A 19594-nucleotide genomic window follows, 5' to 3' on the forward strand; every position below is an offset into this window, starting at 1 on the left:
CACACATGTAGGGTAAAAGACCAATATATACAATACAAATCAAACTATTGTAAAATGTTAAATATTCATCCATTTTGACTAATTAAAACCAGTAAACAAGGTGTACACCAGTGATTAGTATAACAACACATGCACACTGAAGTTGGAAGTAAAGTAGAGAGGAATACTGTTAAACCATCAACCAGTCAATGAAAGAAAAGGAAGATAAACCACAGTACCATACATTGTCCAGACAGAAGCTACTTAGTGTAGGCAATTATGACACCTGGGGGTAAATACTATCACCATAACAGATACAGAAGTGTTCTTTTGTATTTACTTCCACTACATATAGAAGAACAAATACTGCTAGTAATGGAAGAAAATACAAAGTGTACTGAATATGTTGTTAAAAGAAGAACTGTTCTGCTATAAAGACTGTATAATTTTCACTTGGCACCATGATAGGGTTAAGTAACAATCACATAGAGGTGACAGTGAAATAGCTGGAAATATTAGTTACCTTTTTTTGTTACTTTAAAACTATTACTGTTCACGTAGTGCTCAATGCCAGATTACACAAAAACATCATGGCATAAAAGTGACAAAATAACACAAACGTTTACAACTGTTTCGTTCTTTATTAACAGTTTACCTCTGTTGCATTTTCACTGTTTCAGTCTCTCATCTCATGAAGTCTAGGCCCAACTTACAGAATATGAAATATATTGCATATTTCAAACCAAGCAAAGTTAATAAGTGACAGTAATGATGGGTGAGATAATGCTCTCTATGGATTGTTAGAGGGCAAAACTAGGAACTACTACAGATCTACAACTAACTGCACAATGGCATCTGACAACATCTGGTGTGGATGTTAAAGCAGTCGGAGGTTAGTTGCAGACATCACATGAAGTTACAGACATCACAACCAGTTGTTGCACAATGGCATCCGACAACATCTGGTATGGATGTTGAAGCAGTCGGAAGGTTATGCAGGTTAGTAGCAGACATCGCATGAAGTTACAGACATCACGACTAGCTGCACAATAGCATCTGAAAACATCTGGTATGGATGTTGAAGCAGTCGGAAGGTTATGCAGGTTAGTAGTAGACATAACATGAAGTTACAGACATCAGACATCACAACTAACTGCACAATGGCATCTGAAAACATCTAGTATGGATGTTGAAGCAGTCGGAAGGTTATGCAGGTTAGTAGTAGACATAACGAAGTTACAGACATCAGACATCACAACTAACTGCACAATGGCATCTGAAAATATCTAGTGTGGATGTTGAAGCAGTCGGGAGGTTATGCAGGTTAGTAGTAGACATCACATGAAGTTACAGACATTAGACATCAGACATCACAACTAACTGCACAATGGCATCTGAAAACATCTGGTGTGGATGTTAAAGCAGTCGGGAGGTTATGTAGGTTAGTAGCAGACATCACATGACATCACACTGTACCTGGATTCCTGCTTCGCCTGCATGCATTTGCCTCCACACCTCTTGGTACGCAGCCTTTTCACTTTCAGCTTCTCGGTCAACTCTCCTGCGCAAATCTCCATCTCTATGACCAATATTGTTAAGTGCTTTCAAGTCATGCTACAACAAATGAGAGCACAAACATGACATGCTTAACTAGACAAAACTAAAGTTTCCTTTTTTAAAAAAATCTTTCGGAGTCTTTTGATTCAAACTATTTTGATGGACTACATCAAGTTATAGGCGCCACATTTTATTAAAGGCAATATCAAACACTTTAAAATCATACAAAAAGAAAACATGTATATAGAAACAATTTCAATACCACTACTGCTCATACATAGAGCTACAAATTGATCCTGAGAATTCAGTCCAGAAGATTTAATATAACATATATGTACTCAGTGAGTACATCAGCATTAATCAGTACCCTAATAAAAAAAATTACAACTTGAACAAATGTTTGACATAAAACTCATTAAGACCACATCATCCTGCCAATCATCAACATGGCAGTTGCCTTTAATCAGTACACAAGCTTAATTCAGAACTGTCATTATACACTTCCAAGTAACAACTTTCAAAAATAATCCATTTCAAAGACATCTTAAACCTGTTAGTGTTATTTCATTCAACACACTCAAAAAACATTCTTTTATTAAATTATTTAACACGCACATCAACCAGTTAGGAAGGTAAGAGAATACTTTTAGAAAGGAAATAAAGCACTAAAGGTTAATGTTAGCACTTTGTAAAATACCTATTTCTGGTAAATACAACAGAGAAAACATCGGAGGACCTACATATAATTGTAAACATGTAGATAAGATAATGCCCCACAGCAAATATATTGTTTATGCTTTGGTGACACTAAATATTCATTCTTCCATTTTTTCATTCATTTATTCAAAATAGCGGTCTGGGAAAAGCAAAACCCAGTCCATTTTTTAGACCTAGCAGGTGTGATAGAAATTCACATATTAAAACCACCAAAACAAATTGCAGGTCATAATTTTTTCAAGGATTTTTAATTCCATACTGTTTTAAAATAGATCTCAGAGGTTCTAATTTTTCACACATTGTCCCAAACCCTCTCATCACCCTGTGCTATCTTTATTTCCGGCAAGCCATATTTGTTTCTTAACAGGTCATATTTTTGACCTGCTATTTTAAAGAAAATAACAGCAGGCCATATACTTCCTATTTGGAGCCCTGCAGGACCTAGTTAAACTACCATTAGCAGTACCTACTGGGAATATATTTATTATATAGAATATACTGTAATTAACCAGTCATCTTCAAGTCATTCTACTCACATCATCAAACATTAAGGGTTTATTAACATCTCATGGTTCACGTCTGCCAACATCAAGCATATAAACAAACATATACCACTGAAGCATATATAAACATACATATATATATAGCACAAATTGTTCACACAGAATTGAAAATAAGAACATAAATAAATGAAATGAATATATATTGGAAGGCAAATAGTCACATTACACAATAATGACAAACACACGTTTTTGTGACTAAAACTGCAAACAATACAACACATTCAAAATTTTGAAAGACATTTATTTCTCCGCATCAGAAGAGGAACATTACAACAGAACAGAAAGAGATTTTTGGATTTACCAATCCAGACTAAGCAGTATACCTCCGGGTCTTGTTGCCAGAGTGGTCTGGGTGAAGTGGACTGGTACTGGTTGGCTTGTGGGAGTGTTTCATCATGTCTGTAGTCTTTCCATCTTTCTCTGTCAGGTAATGGCTGCCTGGTTTGGTCTGCGGGTTCCTGTGTGTACCGTTTAAATCTGCCGTCAGTGTCGCTATACTGGGTATAGTTCACAGGATGCTCATCCATCATGTATGCCACGGTTTCTTGTTGACTGTGTTTCAGTCGATCAAGAAGTTCCTCTATTGATGGACGGCGACCAGACTTGTCATATGTTGGCTGAAACAAAAACAAAGATTTTAAAAATAATATTGTAATTCACTCTGCATATAATGCGAAATTTGATTGCCTAATCAAATCTTATTTTAATAAAAATTTGTATTTTAAGCCAAGATCAAATATTCGACTTTTAAAAATTAACCCCCCAAAATATGTCTAGTATGAAAATTTATATATAAGTAAAATATCTAAAAATGTAAATGAAATAAATACTATCAGTTAAAAGTGACTTATCACCAGCAGGCTTTTTTTTTTCTAAATATTTTTGTCTTTAATCTTTGCTTCAGATCAAATTTTTCATAACAGTGTCATTTACTATCAACTAACTACCAAATGGAGTAACACAGGACCTCGTTCTTTATTTCATTACAGGTATGTTAATACAACTAAAAATTGAGATATGAAGCTTTTGCTAGGGTTTCTAGATTATGGTAGTCTCACTTCCATGGCTAGTGAATTTTGTTCTTGTCAAATGTTGCAGTTAAGTCTATTTTGTAAATATGAATACCTTGCCCCCATCCAAAGGCCCCAATGTTAGTGTTTTTAAGCTCTATCTCCCTCCAGAGGCGACATATCTGATTATTACTATTATTTAGTAAAACTGTATTAACTTAAAGTAAAGTAGCGCTAGTGAATTTTTAATTGTCGCTAGTAAATTTTTAAAATCACTAATCCCATGACTAGTGGATTTTATAAAAATTCTAGAAGCCCTGAATTATTATTCAAAATTAAGGATACACATACAACATGAGATGTATGGGAAGGTTACTGTGGCAAACTAGGTAGGACACTACAGAATTTTTCTTGCTGTCAAAAGCATCCGGTTTTAGGGCCATAACAGTAAGTAAGGAGGGCAACCATGGCACTTGCCGCGGTTAAATCTGAACCCTATATGCCAATAAATTATTGTCCATTGTTAGCAGGAATACATATATACCTGTTTACTGTGTTTTTCATCATATCTGCCCTGATAGTTCTGGTCTGGTCTAAGTTCTGGCTGGACCACATGACTGTCTTCTGGTCTCTGTTTAGGTGGAGCTACAGTTTTCTGAAGGATTTCAGCCGAATGTTGCTGCAACAGAAGTCTATCACGCTCTGCTTTTTGCTGGAATTAAACAATAAATATCCACGTTACTATTAATTAGCAAACAAAAATAAATGTATATATAACAGATCTCCAGTGTTACAGTTTAACACATCAGGAATAAGATCTGTATATCTGTGATATCTGTAATCACCAAAAAAAATACAGTTTTTACCTGCACTTTTTCCTACACATGGTGCAGGCTTTAAATTTCATTATCTCAAGTGTTGAGGGGATCGAACCAACAAGCTCAAGATACTGGTGGCTCAAGATAAACATAATAAGCTGAGCTGAGATCATGATGTTTGACTGCATAATAGTAAGTCTTAACATACAAAGATATTTCATAAACATTAATTTGTAATTAGGATCATTTACTTAAGAGACTTGTTCAGCTGTGGAAGCTGGCTAACAAAGTGAAAGTCAACCCTTGAAGACACACACCTCATCCAGGATCCTCTTGTACTCCTGCTGCTTCTTATAGCGGAGAATTCTCTGAGTTTTCTCGTAATCCTCAACAGAGATGTTCTCCGCACTCACTGCAGGCTTTGTTCTCTGCTTCTGACTAGCTTTCTTCTAGTTAAGGAAAAATACATAATTATATCATGATAGCAAGATAATTTATTTTAATTAAATTAATTACATTATAATATATTGCCTGTATTGCTCCATAATGTAACATTCCTCCATCATAATTTATTTGTAATGCATTGTAATCTGTTTGCATAATCAGAGAACTAATGAGCTACAAGGAGTTGCAGAAATAAGGCTTAAGTACTTAGGTTTATTGCATCAATTCACAGGGCTCAAAACTTAAAGGCAACGACGGCTGCGATATGAATAGAGGATGCTGAATGACTGGTCATTTGATATCATTTATCTTACATTGAGTTGTTTAAAAACATATGAGCAAAAGATGGTGTAAGACGAGATAAAATAAATGCAATATGAAATGTGAGGATACATATTATGACACAAGGTGAGATGGGATGAATTGAAATAAAACTGCCTGGGATTGGATGAAATAGGGAAAGATGACATAAAGTGATATGAAATGAAGAGAAATGAGATGCTTTCGGATGGAATGGGATGAGATGGAATTTTTAAGAGATGCCCTGGGATGGGATGAGATGGAATTTTTAGAGATGCCCTGGGATTGAATGTGATGGAATATTTTGAGATGCTCTGGGATAGAAATGCAATGGAATGTTTTGAGATGTTTTGGGATGGAATGAAATGGGATAAGATGCTTAGGAATGGATAAGATGGCAAAGGAAGGGATGGGATGAGATGTTTAGAGATGTATTAAGATGAATGAAATAGGATGAGATTGAAAGAGATGAGATTGGATTAGATGAGATGCTTAGGAATGGATTAGATGGGAAAGTTCAGGGATGGGTTGAGATGTTTAAAGATGTTTTGAGACAGAATAAAATGGGATGAGATTGGAAGAGATGATATGCACCAAGATGTGTTGTAAGGTGGTTTGGCAGTTGGATGAGATTGTTCAAGCTGGTTGAAAACCTAAAGTAACTGAATGTTTGAATGGCTGCATGAATTGTTTTAAACTTCAGCGTGGTCATTATAATTTAGAGAAATGGGACTGATGTCAGTTAAGTTTTGAATCTAAAAGTAAAGTAAATGATGGGCTTAACCAAACAGATATATAATTGCAAATTCAAAGTCAATGAAAGGAAAACAAATATATATAGGTAGTTGTTTGGTTACTAGGTGTGATGTCAACAAACAATGTAAGTACAATGAATGTTACTAAGCACACTCTTGGTGCATGTATTGATATGTGTGTGGTTGTGAAGACGACCAATGGTAAACACAGATAATCAATACATAACAGCAATTCTCCACTGAAGGATATAAAAGCTTAATTCCAGTTTAACATGGCAATGTTTACTTTTACTGTCAAGCTGCTTGACGAGTAGCTCTGATGTGATCAATGGAGAATAAGCAATGTAGTTACAATGGCAAATTACAGATTTTCAAAACAATTCACTGTCATTAACTGCTGAATCAAATATACAACAGCAAAATGAAATCCGGAACTTCTGATCATAAGCATTGTTGATGTGTCACAGTAAAAAAAAAGAAACACATGCCTATGGCTGTCTAGATATATAATGCATAATTAAAAATAAATAAAGACTTCATAAATTCTAACAAAAACTCAATTAATCAAATATTGACCTATGCAAATCATGGAGGTATAGTGTCCACTATGGTACCTGTTCTTATTAGATAGTAACAATATAATATACTGTTCAAAATAAATAGGGGAAATATCATTTCAAATATGAATAATTTATGAATGAAATAAGGTAAACGACTCAAAATAAGTGCATAATGTAAGGTAATGTTCTTACTTATCGCAACTCAAAACACAGAACAAAAGCCTGTGATATGATGATGCATGTATAAGAGGTGTCCATCTGAATAAAACACTTGGAATGTGTGTACATCACGTCAACACTGTGGAAATAACCTTTTTGTTTGTGATTGGAACATAAAATCACAAACTGTCTGTCACACTTTTGACAGCATTTATGAGGTGCGATCAAAATGTTTCAATACTACACCTCTAAAACAGCAAAAAACGTGCCGGATCTAATTTTGGCCGCCGTTCCCTTAAAGTAGCCACCTTATGCAGCGATACACCGCTCCCAGCACTTCTGCCATGCTTGGAATGGCCCCCTGGAAGTCACGTTCTTTAAGCAAGTCAAGAACCATCTGCGATTCACGCTGGATCGCCTCAACAGTGTCAAAACGGCGACAGTGCACAATCCCATGAATGTCGAAGAAAACAATAAACATGCTCTTGATCACGCTTCTGACCTGCCTTGCCTTCTTCGGTCTTGGAGAGTGCGGTCTCTTCCACTGCGAAGACTGCTGTTTGGTCTCTGGGTCGTAGCCTTAGACCCAACTCTCGTGACCGGTGATGATCCTCGACATGAAGGTTGGTTCATCCCGGGCCTGTTGACGGAGTTCCTTGCAGACTTCGACATGGTGTTGCTTTTGCTCGGGGTTCAGGAACCTGGCAACAAACTTGGCAGCGATGCGGTGCATGTTCAAATCTGATGTGAGGATTGCGTGAACTGTTCCAAATGACACGTTGACGATGTCAGCAACTTCCTTGATGGTGATCCGACGATCCTGACACACAATTTGTTCAATTTCAACATTTTCAGGGGTTGTACTCGTTGGGGGGTCGCCCTGACCTCTCGTCATCCTCTAGTAACATTCTGCCCCTCTTAAAGGGACATTCCTGAGTTTGTTCCATTGTAAGATGTTTCCGATTAATTAAATATTTCTACGATTAAACTTACATATTAAATATATTTTCTTGTTTAGAATATCAGTATCTGTATATTCAATGTGTTTCTGGTCGTTTTGGTATTTGTAAGAAGCCCAAACTGGATTCTGTCTTCAAATAATTTTGTACGGACGAAAAACACAATATTTAGGAAATAAGATAAAATTTAACCTAGTACAAATATTAGAACGATCAGAAACACGTTTAATATACACCCATTAATATTTTATGCAGAAAAATATATTTGATATGTAATTACAATCGTTAAAAAGGCTCTGTTAGTCGATAACATCTTAAAAGTTGCAGCAAACTCAGGAATGTCCCTTTAAAGCAAGAATGCTCATTGCTTCATTGCCGTATGCTTGCTTAAGCATTTCAAGGGTCTCTGTTGCTGATTTCCCCGAGTTTGACACAGAATTTGATGTTTGCTCTCTGCTCAAGTTTCAAGTCCATAGTGAAATCGCAAATAAGCAAGCACACGTGGTCACAAAAATGCGTGTAACACAGATCCCGATGTTAAACGTGCAACATCACGTGGCATACTGAATAACGAAAGTCACTGCTTGCACCTGCTTAAACGTGCATGGCCATGTTGCACTCCGGTCATTCACAACATAAACAGTCTCGGAACTTTTTGACCACAACTCGTAGTAAATTTGCAACAATGCGACATCTTAACAACTAGAACATCTCAGGGATGTGGGCATGTTGCAAGTTGACACCAGCCAGAAAAATGTGGCCTGTATGCTCAAGGGCCAATACTACCGTAACATGGAAGGAAGGAAGGAAATGGTTTATTTAACGATGCACTCAACACATTTTATTTACGGTTATATGGCATTGGACATATGGTTAACCTTCTGAGTACTGCAGGCGAGATATCTCGCCCGACATCACGGCAGTCGACATACTGTACACTGTATACAGTGCATTCCCCAATTCATATTTCCCGCCGTTTTGCACACGACACTCACCGGAAACGGAAATATAATAAAAGAAAAAAGATTTTTTTTCAAAATGGTGGCTTTTGTTTTGATTTTTTCAATTGAAAATACCTTGAAATTTTTAGTTCAAAAAGTGGTTTTTGGCAAGTATTTTCGCTTGACAACAATGGCGGCACGTCGCGGTCATTTTCAGCGATCGATAGCTGATTGTGACAGCTAATTTGATAATAAATTTGATCGTTTTACCAACAACGAAAATGACCAAATATTGCAATATGAATCGTAGTTTGAGTTTTAAAAAAAATTCTGGTCAGAAAACTACTGTTATCGGGAATAATGGACATAAATACTGGACAGCTGGCCACAAATGCCCGTAAGTAAATGCAACTTTTTCTATTTTTTGCCTAATTTTAATCACCATTAGCTGATCTAAAAATAATAAAAATTAAAAAAAAAACACGAAAATAATACTTACCGATTCATATATGAACTTTATTTCATGTATTTATAAAACATTTAAGTGAATATATGTGAGTAAAAATTATAAACTTGTACCCACTCAACGTGGTTTTTGTTAAAAATTAATCCAGTAGTCTAAAGGTTAAGGACCACACAGATATTGAGAGAGGAAACCCGCTGTCGCCACTTTATGGGCTACTCTTTTCGATTAGCAGCAAGGGATCTTTTATATGCACCATCCCATAGAACTGTAACATGGATTATTGCGCTCTTCGCATATCAGGCTGAGAGATGTTTTGTTTTTCAGGATGACAACATCCGTACTCAGCATAGTTGACTGGTCACTGTGTACCAGCTACAGTAAAACATCAACACACTACCATGGCCAGTTCAGAGCCCATAACTTTAACTCTTTGAACATGTATGAGATATCATCGGACCAATTTGGTAGAGTTAGGCACCGTGTTTTAGGAGGAATGGGACAGGATCCACAAAAATTATCAGAAGCATGCCATGTCAGATTCAAACATGCTTGGTGAATCAGGGATTTCACCCATTATTAGTGCATGAAAGAAAAACTTCACTTTCACAATAACAACTCTTATTGCATATGTGGGTCACATCCGGCCATACCTCAATCGCCTGGTTTGAAAACTTTTTGTCAATGACTCGCCACTAATCCGACATACTATTCCGACAAATATTGAAACATGTCTGTTATAATGTGTTACTTATTAATGTCCCCTACTTATTTTAAACAGTATATTTTCTCTGTGTATACCTTGGCTATGAGTTCATTGTATTCCTTGTTTCTCTGAGCAGCTAAGAGGAGTTTTCTGTTTTCCTGTACAGAGTTACGAAGAGGAAGACTGCTCAGTTCTGTAGTCTTGGGTCTCTTGGGTGCCTACAACAATCCAACAGAACATACCTAGACTAGTACTAGTGGGTTGGAACATGCATGCCTGTACTGTTAGCACATAAGCATGTAAACATAGACAGTAGAAATTAGATACATCTTTATTATCCACATGGTTCAACATAACTGAGAAAAATAAGCATACAAAGCACATGTGTAATAACAAGTAATCACGTGACCAACCAATGACGTAATTTTAGGAAGCGCCATCATAACATGACCAAAAAGACATCATTTCTGAAAATGATATCATTTTGTTGTCATCCTCTTCTAATTAAGTTTGAAAAAATTTGACAGTCCTTGTTATTCATAAAAAAATATAATAATGTGGATAATAAAGAAATTATTACACTCACATGTGAGTCATACTGATTTAAAAAACTTGTATCAGGATTCATGTATTACCCTCGCTTTCACTCGAGCAATACAAGAACCCCGATACTCATTTCGTAAAATCAGTACGACACACAAACTCATTTAATAATCTATATATATATTCAACAATGATAACTCTGATTGAATAACTGAATAAGTGCATAATTTTCAAATATCCTCCTTTAAGTTTACTCATCTTACAAGATACATTAATAAATTTTAACTCTTAACACAGTGTTACTACTTCTTCAAGATGGTGACCATGACTGTTTAAAAGGATGGTCATGCCAGCAAAAAAAAAGAATATTAACTTGAAGCCTACAACAGCATATGATTATCAGCCAGTCCATGTATGTTATGTAAAGTATACATCAGTTAAAATTTAGAATACCAGTAGATTTTACCAACTGATCAAAACATCTTCGTTATGATCGATAATAAATACTGATGACTTTGCAGAGCTGTGTGACTTCCACTACAAATCTCTAATCTAAAGCGAGAAACAGCTCAATGGGCCCACCGACGGGGATTGATCCTAAACAGACCGTACATCAAGCAAGCTGCCCCATTATGTTACAAAAAATACCCCAAACAGTTTAATTTATTATTATGTAGTGCATGAATTTATTAATTCTATGAAGGTAAAACATCTAAGCTAACCTATATGTCCAAATCAGTAAACCATAAATGGAATAATATCATGCTAAAATTAAAATTGAAAGGCAAAATATAGTAGTATAACACTGCATGATACATCATCATTTAAAAAAAAAAATTAATTAAAAATGTCCTACCTCTTCCGCTAATGGATGATTGATAACCGCAGTCTTGTCCCATGTCTTCCGCTTGTCTTTCGGCAAGTTTTCCTCGTTTTCAGTGTACCTATTATCACCGTCCTAAACAATACCAACCACTGTCACAACATTGGCCCACAAAGTAAAACACTTTTTCTTTTTAAAGCAATTTAACACCAACCACAGTGACAGGTCTAAGCATTTGGTTTTCAAATATTTTGAAAGGGAAATCGCAAAGCAAAGCATAATGACTAAACATCTATAATACTTTTTGGAATGATATGTCAGTGATAGAAATAAGCAGAATTTTTCACTAGTCCGGCCACCAAACAAGTACATCTTAAAATCTACTTGCCCAATAATATTTTCACTTGTCAAAATAAGCAGTTAGTTTTATTCAAGTGCAAGGACATTTTTGATTGCTCAAAATTAAACAATGTTAGTACTATTACAAATGTCTACTTATCTGCTAGACAACCACTGAGGTACATTTTGCTCGTGTAAATAGATTTTCACTTGTCAGGACAAACAGACATGTGCTCATTTCGAACACTGTATGTGAAGATTATACCTTGAAGGTGCCCACAAAGAAATTATACCCAAATAATGTTATTTACTACTGTTGTAAAATGTATAATATTATTGCAAAATCCAATTAATGTGCTCCTCAGGTTAATGTGATGACAAGGTTTGAATTTCAATTGCATCTCCATATTGTTAAAGGCCTGGCTGCATTTTTAATGGTTACATGATGAATATTTTCTATATACTTTATATTAAGCCAGCTGTATAGGGTTTAATATCATAACCTCTGTACCACTATGAAAAGTTTTCACATCAGAGGACACACTATACTAATATACATGTAGTATAAAATGGGAATTGAAATCATTATACATGTAAGCATCAAAAATTTGCAAACACAATAAAACTTACTTTAGTTGATTCACTTCCTATTTCATTTGTATTCTTATATCTAATTAAACTCCTGGGCATACACCTTAGCTATATTTTATTGGCCCCATCTTTCCAGCCTGTTTTTATCACAGGCTTGTCAAAATATGATGGCAACATGCTCTGCATTCTGTGATGTTATGAAATGTTTCTTAGACGGGTTTTGACACTCGATGTTAAATGAATGTGAACCAATAAACCAGCAGGTGTTCACGGTAAAATATACATGTATGTACAGTAATTAGAGCATACTCAATGAGCTACTCAGCAATACTGTTTATCTTGCACTCGTGAATTGATGTTGTCCATTGGTGAGGGAAGGACATCATCAATTCATGAGTGCAAGATAAATAGTATTGCTGAGTAGCGAGTTTGCAAGTTGAGAACAAAAAGAGAGCATTGTGTCATAGCTATGACATACGTATCGCTGATGACATAAGTTAGTTGTTGACATGACTGACCATGCAGTTAGAAGTCAATCAAATAATAATGACAACACTGTAATGCACATTATTTTCAGTGTAACACAGTGGCTGACGTCGAGGAGCTATCATTGTGGCTCCCCATCACTGGTTCAAGGGGAGTGACTTTTAGATCCCCTTAGCATGACCTTTATCAATGCTCAATATACACAGGAAACATGGTAAAACCTTAAATGGCCCCTCATAATTTAAGTTAGTGAAACAAATAATCATTCCTCTCAGTTGTTTTCACCATGAGATCTAGTGGTCAAAAATTATGAAAATCTTTGAAGGGTTTTAAAAAGTAAGTAGTTGCTTTGAGTTGTTCAAAGATCAAGTATTAAAAATCTAATACGCATTTAATACTCTTTATCCTATAACTTACTCATAATATCCATGTCAAAAACCCATTTGATATAAACCATTATTAACGCAGTGAAAGTAATGTTTTCCTGTCTTAGGTCATTTGCTTACAGCCAACCAGACCTGTATACCTGAACGTAATGTTCGGATGAGATTTAGTGGAAGTGCATGACATCAAACTACATTTGTGCTAACTGTGATGATGTCATAATTTCTTTTTACCAGTGAGGCGACTTCAGAAGTTTGATTTACTAATTATTATAGGATAGTGTTATAGGATAAACAGAATTCGCTACTTGACAGTGTCTTGACAAATATTAATTACCAAGGACTCGGTTGATATTTTCCATATTAAAAAACACTCATGTTAATAAATTGTCTACAGTGACAATACCAACTGACCTTTATTTCTGCTGATTCGATTACGGAACACTTAAATTACACTAAAAGTAATAACACTGAAATAGGTCTCAAACCTTAGCTTTTGTTCATGACAATTACATGGATCAAGTCTGAAAACAACCCATCACAAATTGTAAGCGTAGTTAGGTGCATAAGCAATAAAACCGTATGAAGTGGGGAAATTTAGAGTTAAAAGTGGGTGTAAAAACTTGTCAAAAACGAATTAACAATAACAAAAACTATGAGTGTTATGTAAAAGCACAAGAACACAGTAAAATAAGCTCAGTCACATCAGAAGCAGGGTGCAAGTGGATTTCATGATCATGCTGACAGAGAGAGTAACATGTCAATGACTTAGGTCATGAGTTTTATCACATGAAGGTAGGCTTATCATGAGGCTTGCTCAACAGAATTCCCCATTCAACCTGAACACTGGGATAAAGCTGATAACCTATGTCACTAACCTGCTATTGTTTTCATCCTGCAACTCAATAAGGAAAGTGTGAAAATCATCTTTATAAATTCCAAACTTTCAACATATTAAAAATTAATGCCTTCATTTTTGTAATATTTTATATTTGTCGAATCCAAAAATAGTTTTTAAACTCATAATTCATAAATAAAACAATATATGTAATTTACCACAAAACAAAATTTTAGTTCAACTGTAATTAATGCTGTAAAGAATATGCAGTTGAAAATTAAGACCGAGCTACAGTAGCTGGTTATCTTAATACAAACAGTGGTTGCAGGATAAAAATGAATAATATCAAATACTGTTAGTACTTACATCAAAATGTTGTCGCTCCGTAGCCAGCTTAGATTTTTGCTCTTGAATAAAACGATCAATATCAGACTGATGCACTTTTACTGTTGCAGCCATTGTTTTTTAATCTAAGAAAAAAAGTAAAACAATGCAAAACAAATTTAAAATACGGGTAGTTATCTCTAGAGGTAATTTTGACTGTCATAATAATATCAGTATTCTAGCTGGATGAAAATTTTAAAAAGGTGGCACTAGTCAAAACTCTCCCTCCCCACCAAAAAACAACAAATAATAATAAAAATAAAATCCTGACCATATAAATAATGATTTCAATATTACTAAAACAACAATAATTTGTGATAACATCATTCCACTGGCTGTATATAGGATGTGATATTCCAAAAGAAAATTTAAGATTTTTAACCGTTCCTTTTCAATAGTGCTCAGGTATTAATAAAGCAACACTATTCATGGCTTTAATTAACTCTTCGACTGAACGTGGTGGTCATAAAACAATACAACCATTTCTGCATATGTGACAAAAACATAAGACAAGACTGACTGGTATTGGGTTCACATACTAGTAATGGCTCCCACCCATAATCAATTTGAACAGTTCAATAAGATATAAAGACCAGGGTTCACACTAGAAAGAATTTACTTTGAGCCAATTTTTTTAATATGTAGAATATTTCCTTGATCATGATTGAAGAAGGGTTAATTTATACAAAATTTGATTACAAATTACTAAATGTTGTTAACTAGTACCAATGTTACATGAAGAAACCCGACTCCTCAATGTGAAACAAACCTGTGCTGTACTTTTTTGTTGTGACGTAGAGCAAAGCAGGGCTTCTAGATTATGGTAGCCCCGCTCCCATGGCTAGTGATATTCAATGTTGGGCTAGTAAATAACTACTATTCCCATGCCAGACGGCTAGTGAAAAAAAAAGTTGTCAAATGCTGCATTTGGGTCCTTTTTGTAAATATGAATATCCTGCTCCCAACACCACCACCACCCCACAAATCTTTGTGTTTTTAATCGCTATCTCCCTCTTTAAGTAACATATCTGATTATTACTATTAGTAAAATTGCATTAAGTAAAGCAGACCTGTCAACCTTTAGTCAAGAGAAAGCAGACCTGTGTGTATTGAAAAAGCAGGAAAATTTTGTCAAAAAACAGAAGACTTTTTTTAAATGCACACGATTTAACACAAAATCGCAAATTGTTTTTAATTATTACAATAAATTATATGAATGGTACATAATGTCATATATGCTTGTCAACTTTAGATCTTCACATTAAAATTTTTTAATTAATTTTAAAAATATATAGTATATTCTTCTTTTTTTAAAGTTTAAATATTATTATGATTTAATACATGTTTTAAAAAATAACTCTTTTATCCAAAAATATTAAGGACACAAACAAGAAATTTAAACATTACTTAGTATATTTACGGTATTACACTTACAGGTTACGTTACATCATTATCTGTGGTTTGTTTTGAAATATTTTATTGATCAGAAAAAGTCAAAAGGATTGCACAACAGGTCTGTGGTTTGTGTACCTAAGACAAATTCATATAAATCTTATAAATTAATTTTAAGTTTTTACTATAATGAGGAACAGTGGCATGGTACTTATTTAAAATCATTATAACGATACAATAAACATTGTATTTCCACCAATCATAAATGAAACCTCATAACTGACATTGTGTGAAATATACCAGTATTATGCCCATTTCCGCGAGTAACTTTATGTCAAACACAAAATGTATTAATTGTACAAAAATAATTCCTTGGAGTGTACTTTTGTTACCAACATTTTACTGCACAAACATACAAACTGATACAAGTATTGTTTATATAGGTAATTAGCCTTTTCCTTGTCTTGCTGTGACATGTGATTTTAACATTGTGTGTATCACCGTCAACTCTGAGCCAGAGTCGGGCACTTCAGACATGTCATAATGGCATTATGTAATCTAGTGGGAAGATGTTTGACAAGTCAGAGGCGTTTTTAGGACTAAATTGGATAGTTTATCCATTATGATGACAACAAACTTAACATTATAACAACATGTCATTTTATAACTCCATGTGGGGTTTTTAGCAATATATCCCACAATTCTCACTTCAGCAAACGTTAAACAGTTGGGACAATTCGGCCTGTTACTTTGTCAGAAACCGAAATTAGCCAAAGTTTTCCGAATAAAAAATAAAAGCAGAGTTACAGGGAGAATTTTTCTACTGCGCAAGGTTGTGGGAAGTTTGATCAAATACCGGGAGACTCCCGCGAAATCCAGGAGGGTTGACAGGTCTGAAGTAAAGTAGTGCTAGTTAATTTTTAATCATGGCTAGTACATTTACAATTTAAATCACTGATCCCATGGCTAGTGGATTTTGTAAAAATTCTAGAAGCCCTGGCAAAGTGTGCTCCTATGTGACACATTGGTACCGGTTAACAACATGTAAGTTTAATGTCATGACTGGACTCTGGAATAATCAAACTAAAGCTCTGTGACATCAGATTTAGAAGAAAAAAATATATTTTTGACAAAGTAGCTTGTGACTATTTGGTTGTCAATGATTGTCAAAAGATTACATAGAATTTCCTCTTGCCTCCCCCTACATATCAATATCAATAAGGGGAGGGCTGAAGGCGACTCGAGTTACTTGTAGTGCTAAACAGAAAACCTTGTCCAAGTCAGCGCTACTTTATCATATCTATTCATTAAGGTCGACGACAGTCACTTTTCGCACCCTTGTTTTGGGTTCGTACACAATAAATATAGCATATCTTAAGGTAATTTCTCTTGAAATCCGTATTTCGTAAAAGGTACAATTTTTTAATCACAAGATTTTCTTCAAACACATTCAGATACATTAGTAATGTTCAAACAAAAAAATTTCAATAGCAAGTTTGCATTGGATTTTTTCCAGCATTCTTAAAGCGCAGACCCTAGTTTCAAGTCGTAAAAATGGACACTAAGTTTAGTTAATCTACAAACCTGTAACACATTTGGATAAAGTTACAACAGAGTGAAACAAGAGTCTGTGACGTTAAAACAGGAAAATATCCTTAAAAATAGACTAGAACTCGAATCAATAAACCGCTACTTCTCAGATGTACGTGCGTTTTTAAAAATATGAAAAATGCTATTTTTGGTACTACAAACACCAGGATGACCAGAAACACTTCGGTTCTACGGAAATGGATAATTTAAAGAATAAAATATAGTTATTGTTTGATTTTAGTGATCACAAACGGCTCTAATAGTGAAACATATGCTGCAGTGTTTAAGAACTAGGGTGTGTCCCTTTAAAACGTAAACATTATGTACCCAGTGTTGGTTATTGTAAGGCGATTAAAGTGACGTCATTGGAATACTGACGTCATTCAAATTCAAAATTAGCTATATTATTACAATGCTTCGCCACAATAAAATAAAAACTGGTCTACTAACCTTAACCCGTCAAATTTCTAACGTTGTATACAGGTTGGTGTTTTGTTAGTTTTCATAATTCTGGACAAAATATTAATTTTAAGTTTCAAAAGATGAAAGAAATAAAAAGTACCTTTTCAGCTTTTGTCAAATATATCATATCAAAAAATTACTGTTGGATATGTTTTATTTACTGTGTACGAAGCCAAAACAAGGGTGCGAAAAGTGACTGTCATAGACCTTAGTTGTAGGCCAACTTAACTGCAACTAATGAAATACCACATTAGTATTCAATAAACTTCCAAACAGCTATTCAAAAATTATTTACAATTTTATTGCAAACATAGTTTTTAAATCGAAAACGGGCTTACAATGGTAATACATAATAATTTGCCATAATTATATTAATTTATCGTCTATCACCTTATTTACTTGTTTAACGGTGTCATGTCATTTATACCTTGTTGTGCGATTTTAAGTAATCATTGTGGACCATCAAAATCGAAGGTCACATGTGCGAACGATGATTAAATAATAAAAATCATTAACATATTACTGTTATTTCATCCTGACAACAAAATATTTCCTTGAGCATGCGCATTTCGTAGATTCTGACTTATACTATTTTCTAAACATGATATTCGTTGTTTTGCAATTTTAAACTTAGAGGCGTCTGTTGTACGAGTAATTTAACGTGTCTAGATTGCTATAATTTAAAATATTTGTAACGTTAAAGAACATTTTAAGTAGGCGCGCCTTCATGTTAAAAGTAAATGATTATCTTTTTTTTTTACCAAAGGAAAATGTATTTTCTAATTGAAAAACTGGCAAAATTAGTATTTCTAATTAATCTTATTTTCGTATTCATATATTCTGGTCACAGACTCCAGTTAGCCAATGACAAGGGACCGGGTTAAAAGTTAGGTGTCATTGGTTAGTGAGAAATAAGTAAAGTACACCTCCTTATTCCGTACTAAGCTGTTACTTAATATACACTTTGGTCCGATTTCTTGTACCTGGGTTATGCCCCAGTCACACTGGATCGTGCGATTGGTGACAATTTGGCCGAGGTACGACCAATCAGCAATGTTTGCTACGATCTCCATTTGCGATTGCTTTTAAGACTAGTGGTAGGTCATCGTGCGATAAGTTGTACGCGTGGTCGTGCGATCACCAACGATTGGAGAAGATCGACTGCAAGTTCAATCGTAGGTAATCGTGCGACTAGTGGTGGCGATCAGCGACCGATCGTACCATCAATCAATCTAGTGTAACCTAGAGAGACACCCCAGCATCAATAGGTCTAAGTACCGAGCTACTCTCGACTCACTAATATCAAAACCGATCGACCGTTCAAAAATGCGCCAAATTTCCTTCATTCAAAACGCGCACCCATTCTCTTTGGCTAAATTCCGACCGCCCCTTCCAAATTCAAAATCCCATATCACCCATACACCCACCCCACATGCTACCGGCCCCGGCCGGACTGATGGTGCTCCCTTGCACCTTCTAGTGCAGGTGGTCCTTCCTTCCACCACCCACACATTTACTGTCCTGGACGGAGGACAGGTGTGCGTTACAACAGCTTGCTCTGAATGTGCACGTTAAACCCTCTGCCCTGACCTGACCTGACCTGCGTCAGCATCAGTAATCACCTAGCTATCAAGGAGTACACTTCGTCGAACTTTTCAACTGAAACTATAATTCGCTATGCCTCCCAAGAAGGGAAAGGGCCGAGGGAAGAGGACCCAGCCAGAATCTGATGTCGGGGAGCTAAAGACTGGTGGTAAGCCTACCACCAATCGTAAGGTCGTGCAACCAGTCGGGACAGGTTGTGACTGGTCGCACTACCGATCATGAGGTCG

The 19594-nt window shown here is 35.3% G+C and overlaps 1 protein-coding gene across 30 annotated transcripts in view; it reads right to left on the reverse strand.

The window, feature by feature from the left end:
• The window catches only part of LOC121375254 (centrosome and spindle pole-associated protein 1-like), a 121211-nt gene extending 102896 nt beyond the window's left edge, over positions 1-18315 (reverse strand). For 24 of the 30 annotated variants that reach the window (XM_041502619.1, XM_041502617.1, XM_041502604.1 and 21 more), the window contains exons 1-8: positions 18190-18315; positions 14301-14404; positions 11331-11432; positions 10027-10149; positions 4962-5093; positions 4371-4538; positions 3140-3433; positions 1456-1593 (exon numbers count right to left, since the gene is read on the reverse strand). In XM_041502619.1, the coding sequence (XP_041358553.1) occupies positions 1456-1593; positions 3140-3433; positions 4371-4538; positions 4962-5093; positions 10027-10149; positions 11331-11432; positions 14301-14393 (1050 nt within the window). In that variant the 5' untranslated portion in view covers positions 14394-14404; positions 18190-18315. Of the gene's footprint in view, positions 1-1455; positions 1594-3139; positions 3434-4370; positions 4539-4961; positions 5094-10026; positions 10150-11330; positions 11433-14300; positions 14405-18152 lie in introns of all 30 variants that reach the window. The other 6 variants (XM_041502591.1, XM_041502601.1, XM_041502620.1 and 3 more) reach the window with 6 other exon arrangements.
• Positions 18316-19594: the final 1279 nt, after the last annotated feature.

The sequence above is a fragment of the Gigantopelta aegis genome, chromosome 6 (genome assembly GCF_016097555.1).
Source record: "Gigantopelta aegis isolate Gae_Host chromosome 6, Gae_host_genome, whole genome shotgun sequence".
NCBI lineage: Eukaryota > Metazoa > Mollusca > Gastropoda > Neomphalida > Peltospiridae > Gigantopelta > Gigantopelta aegis.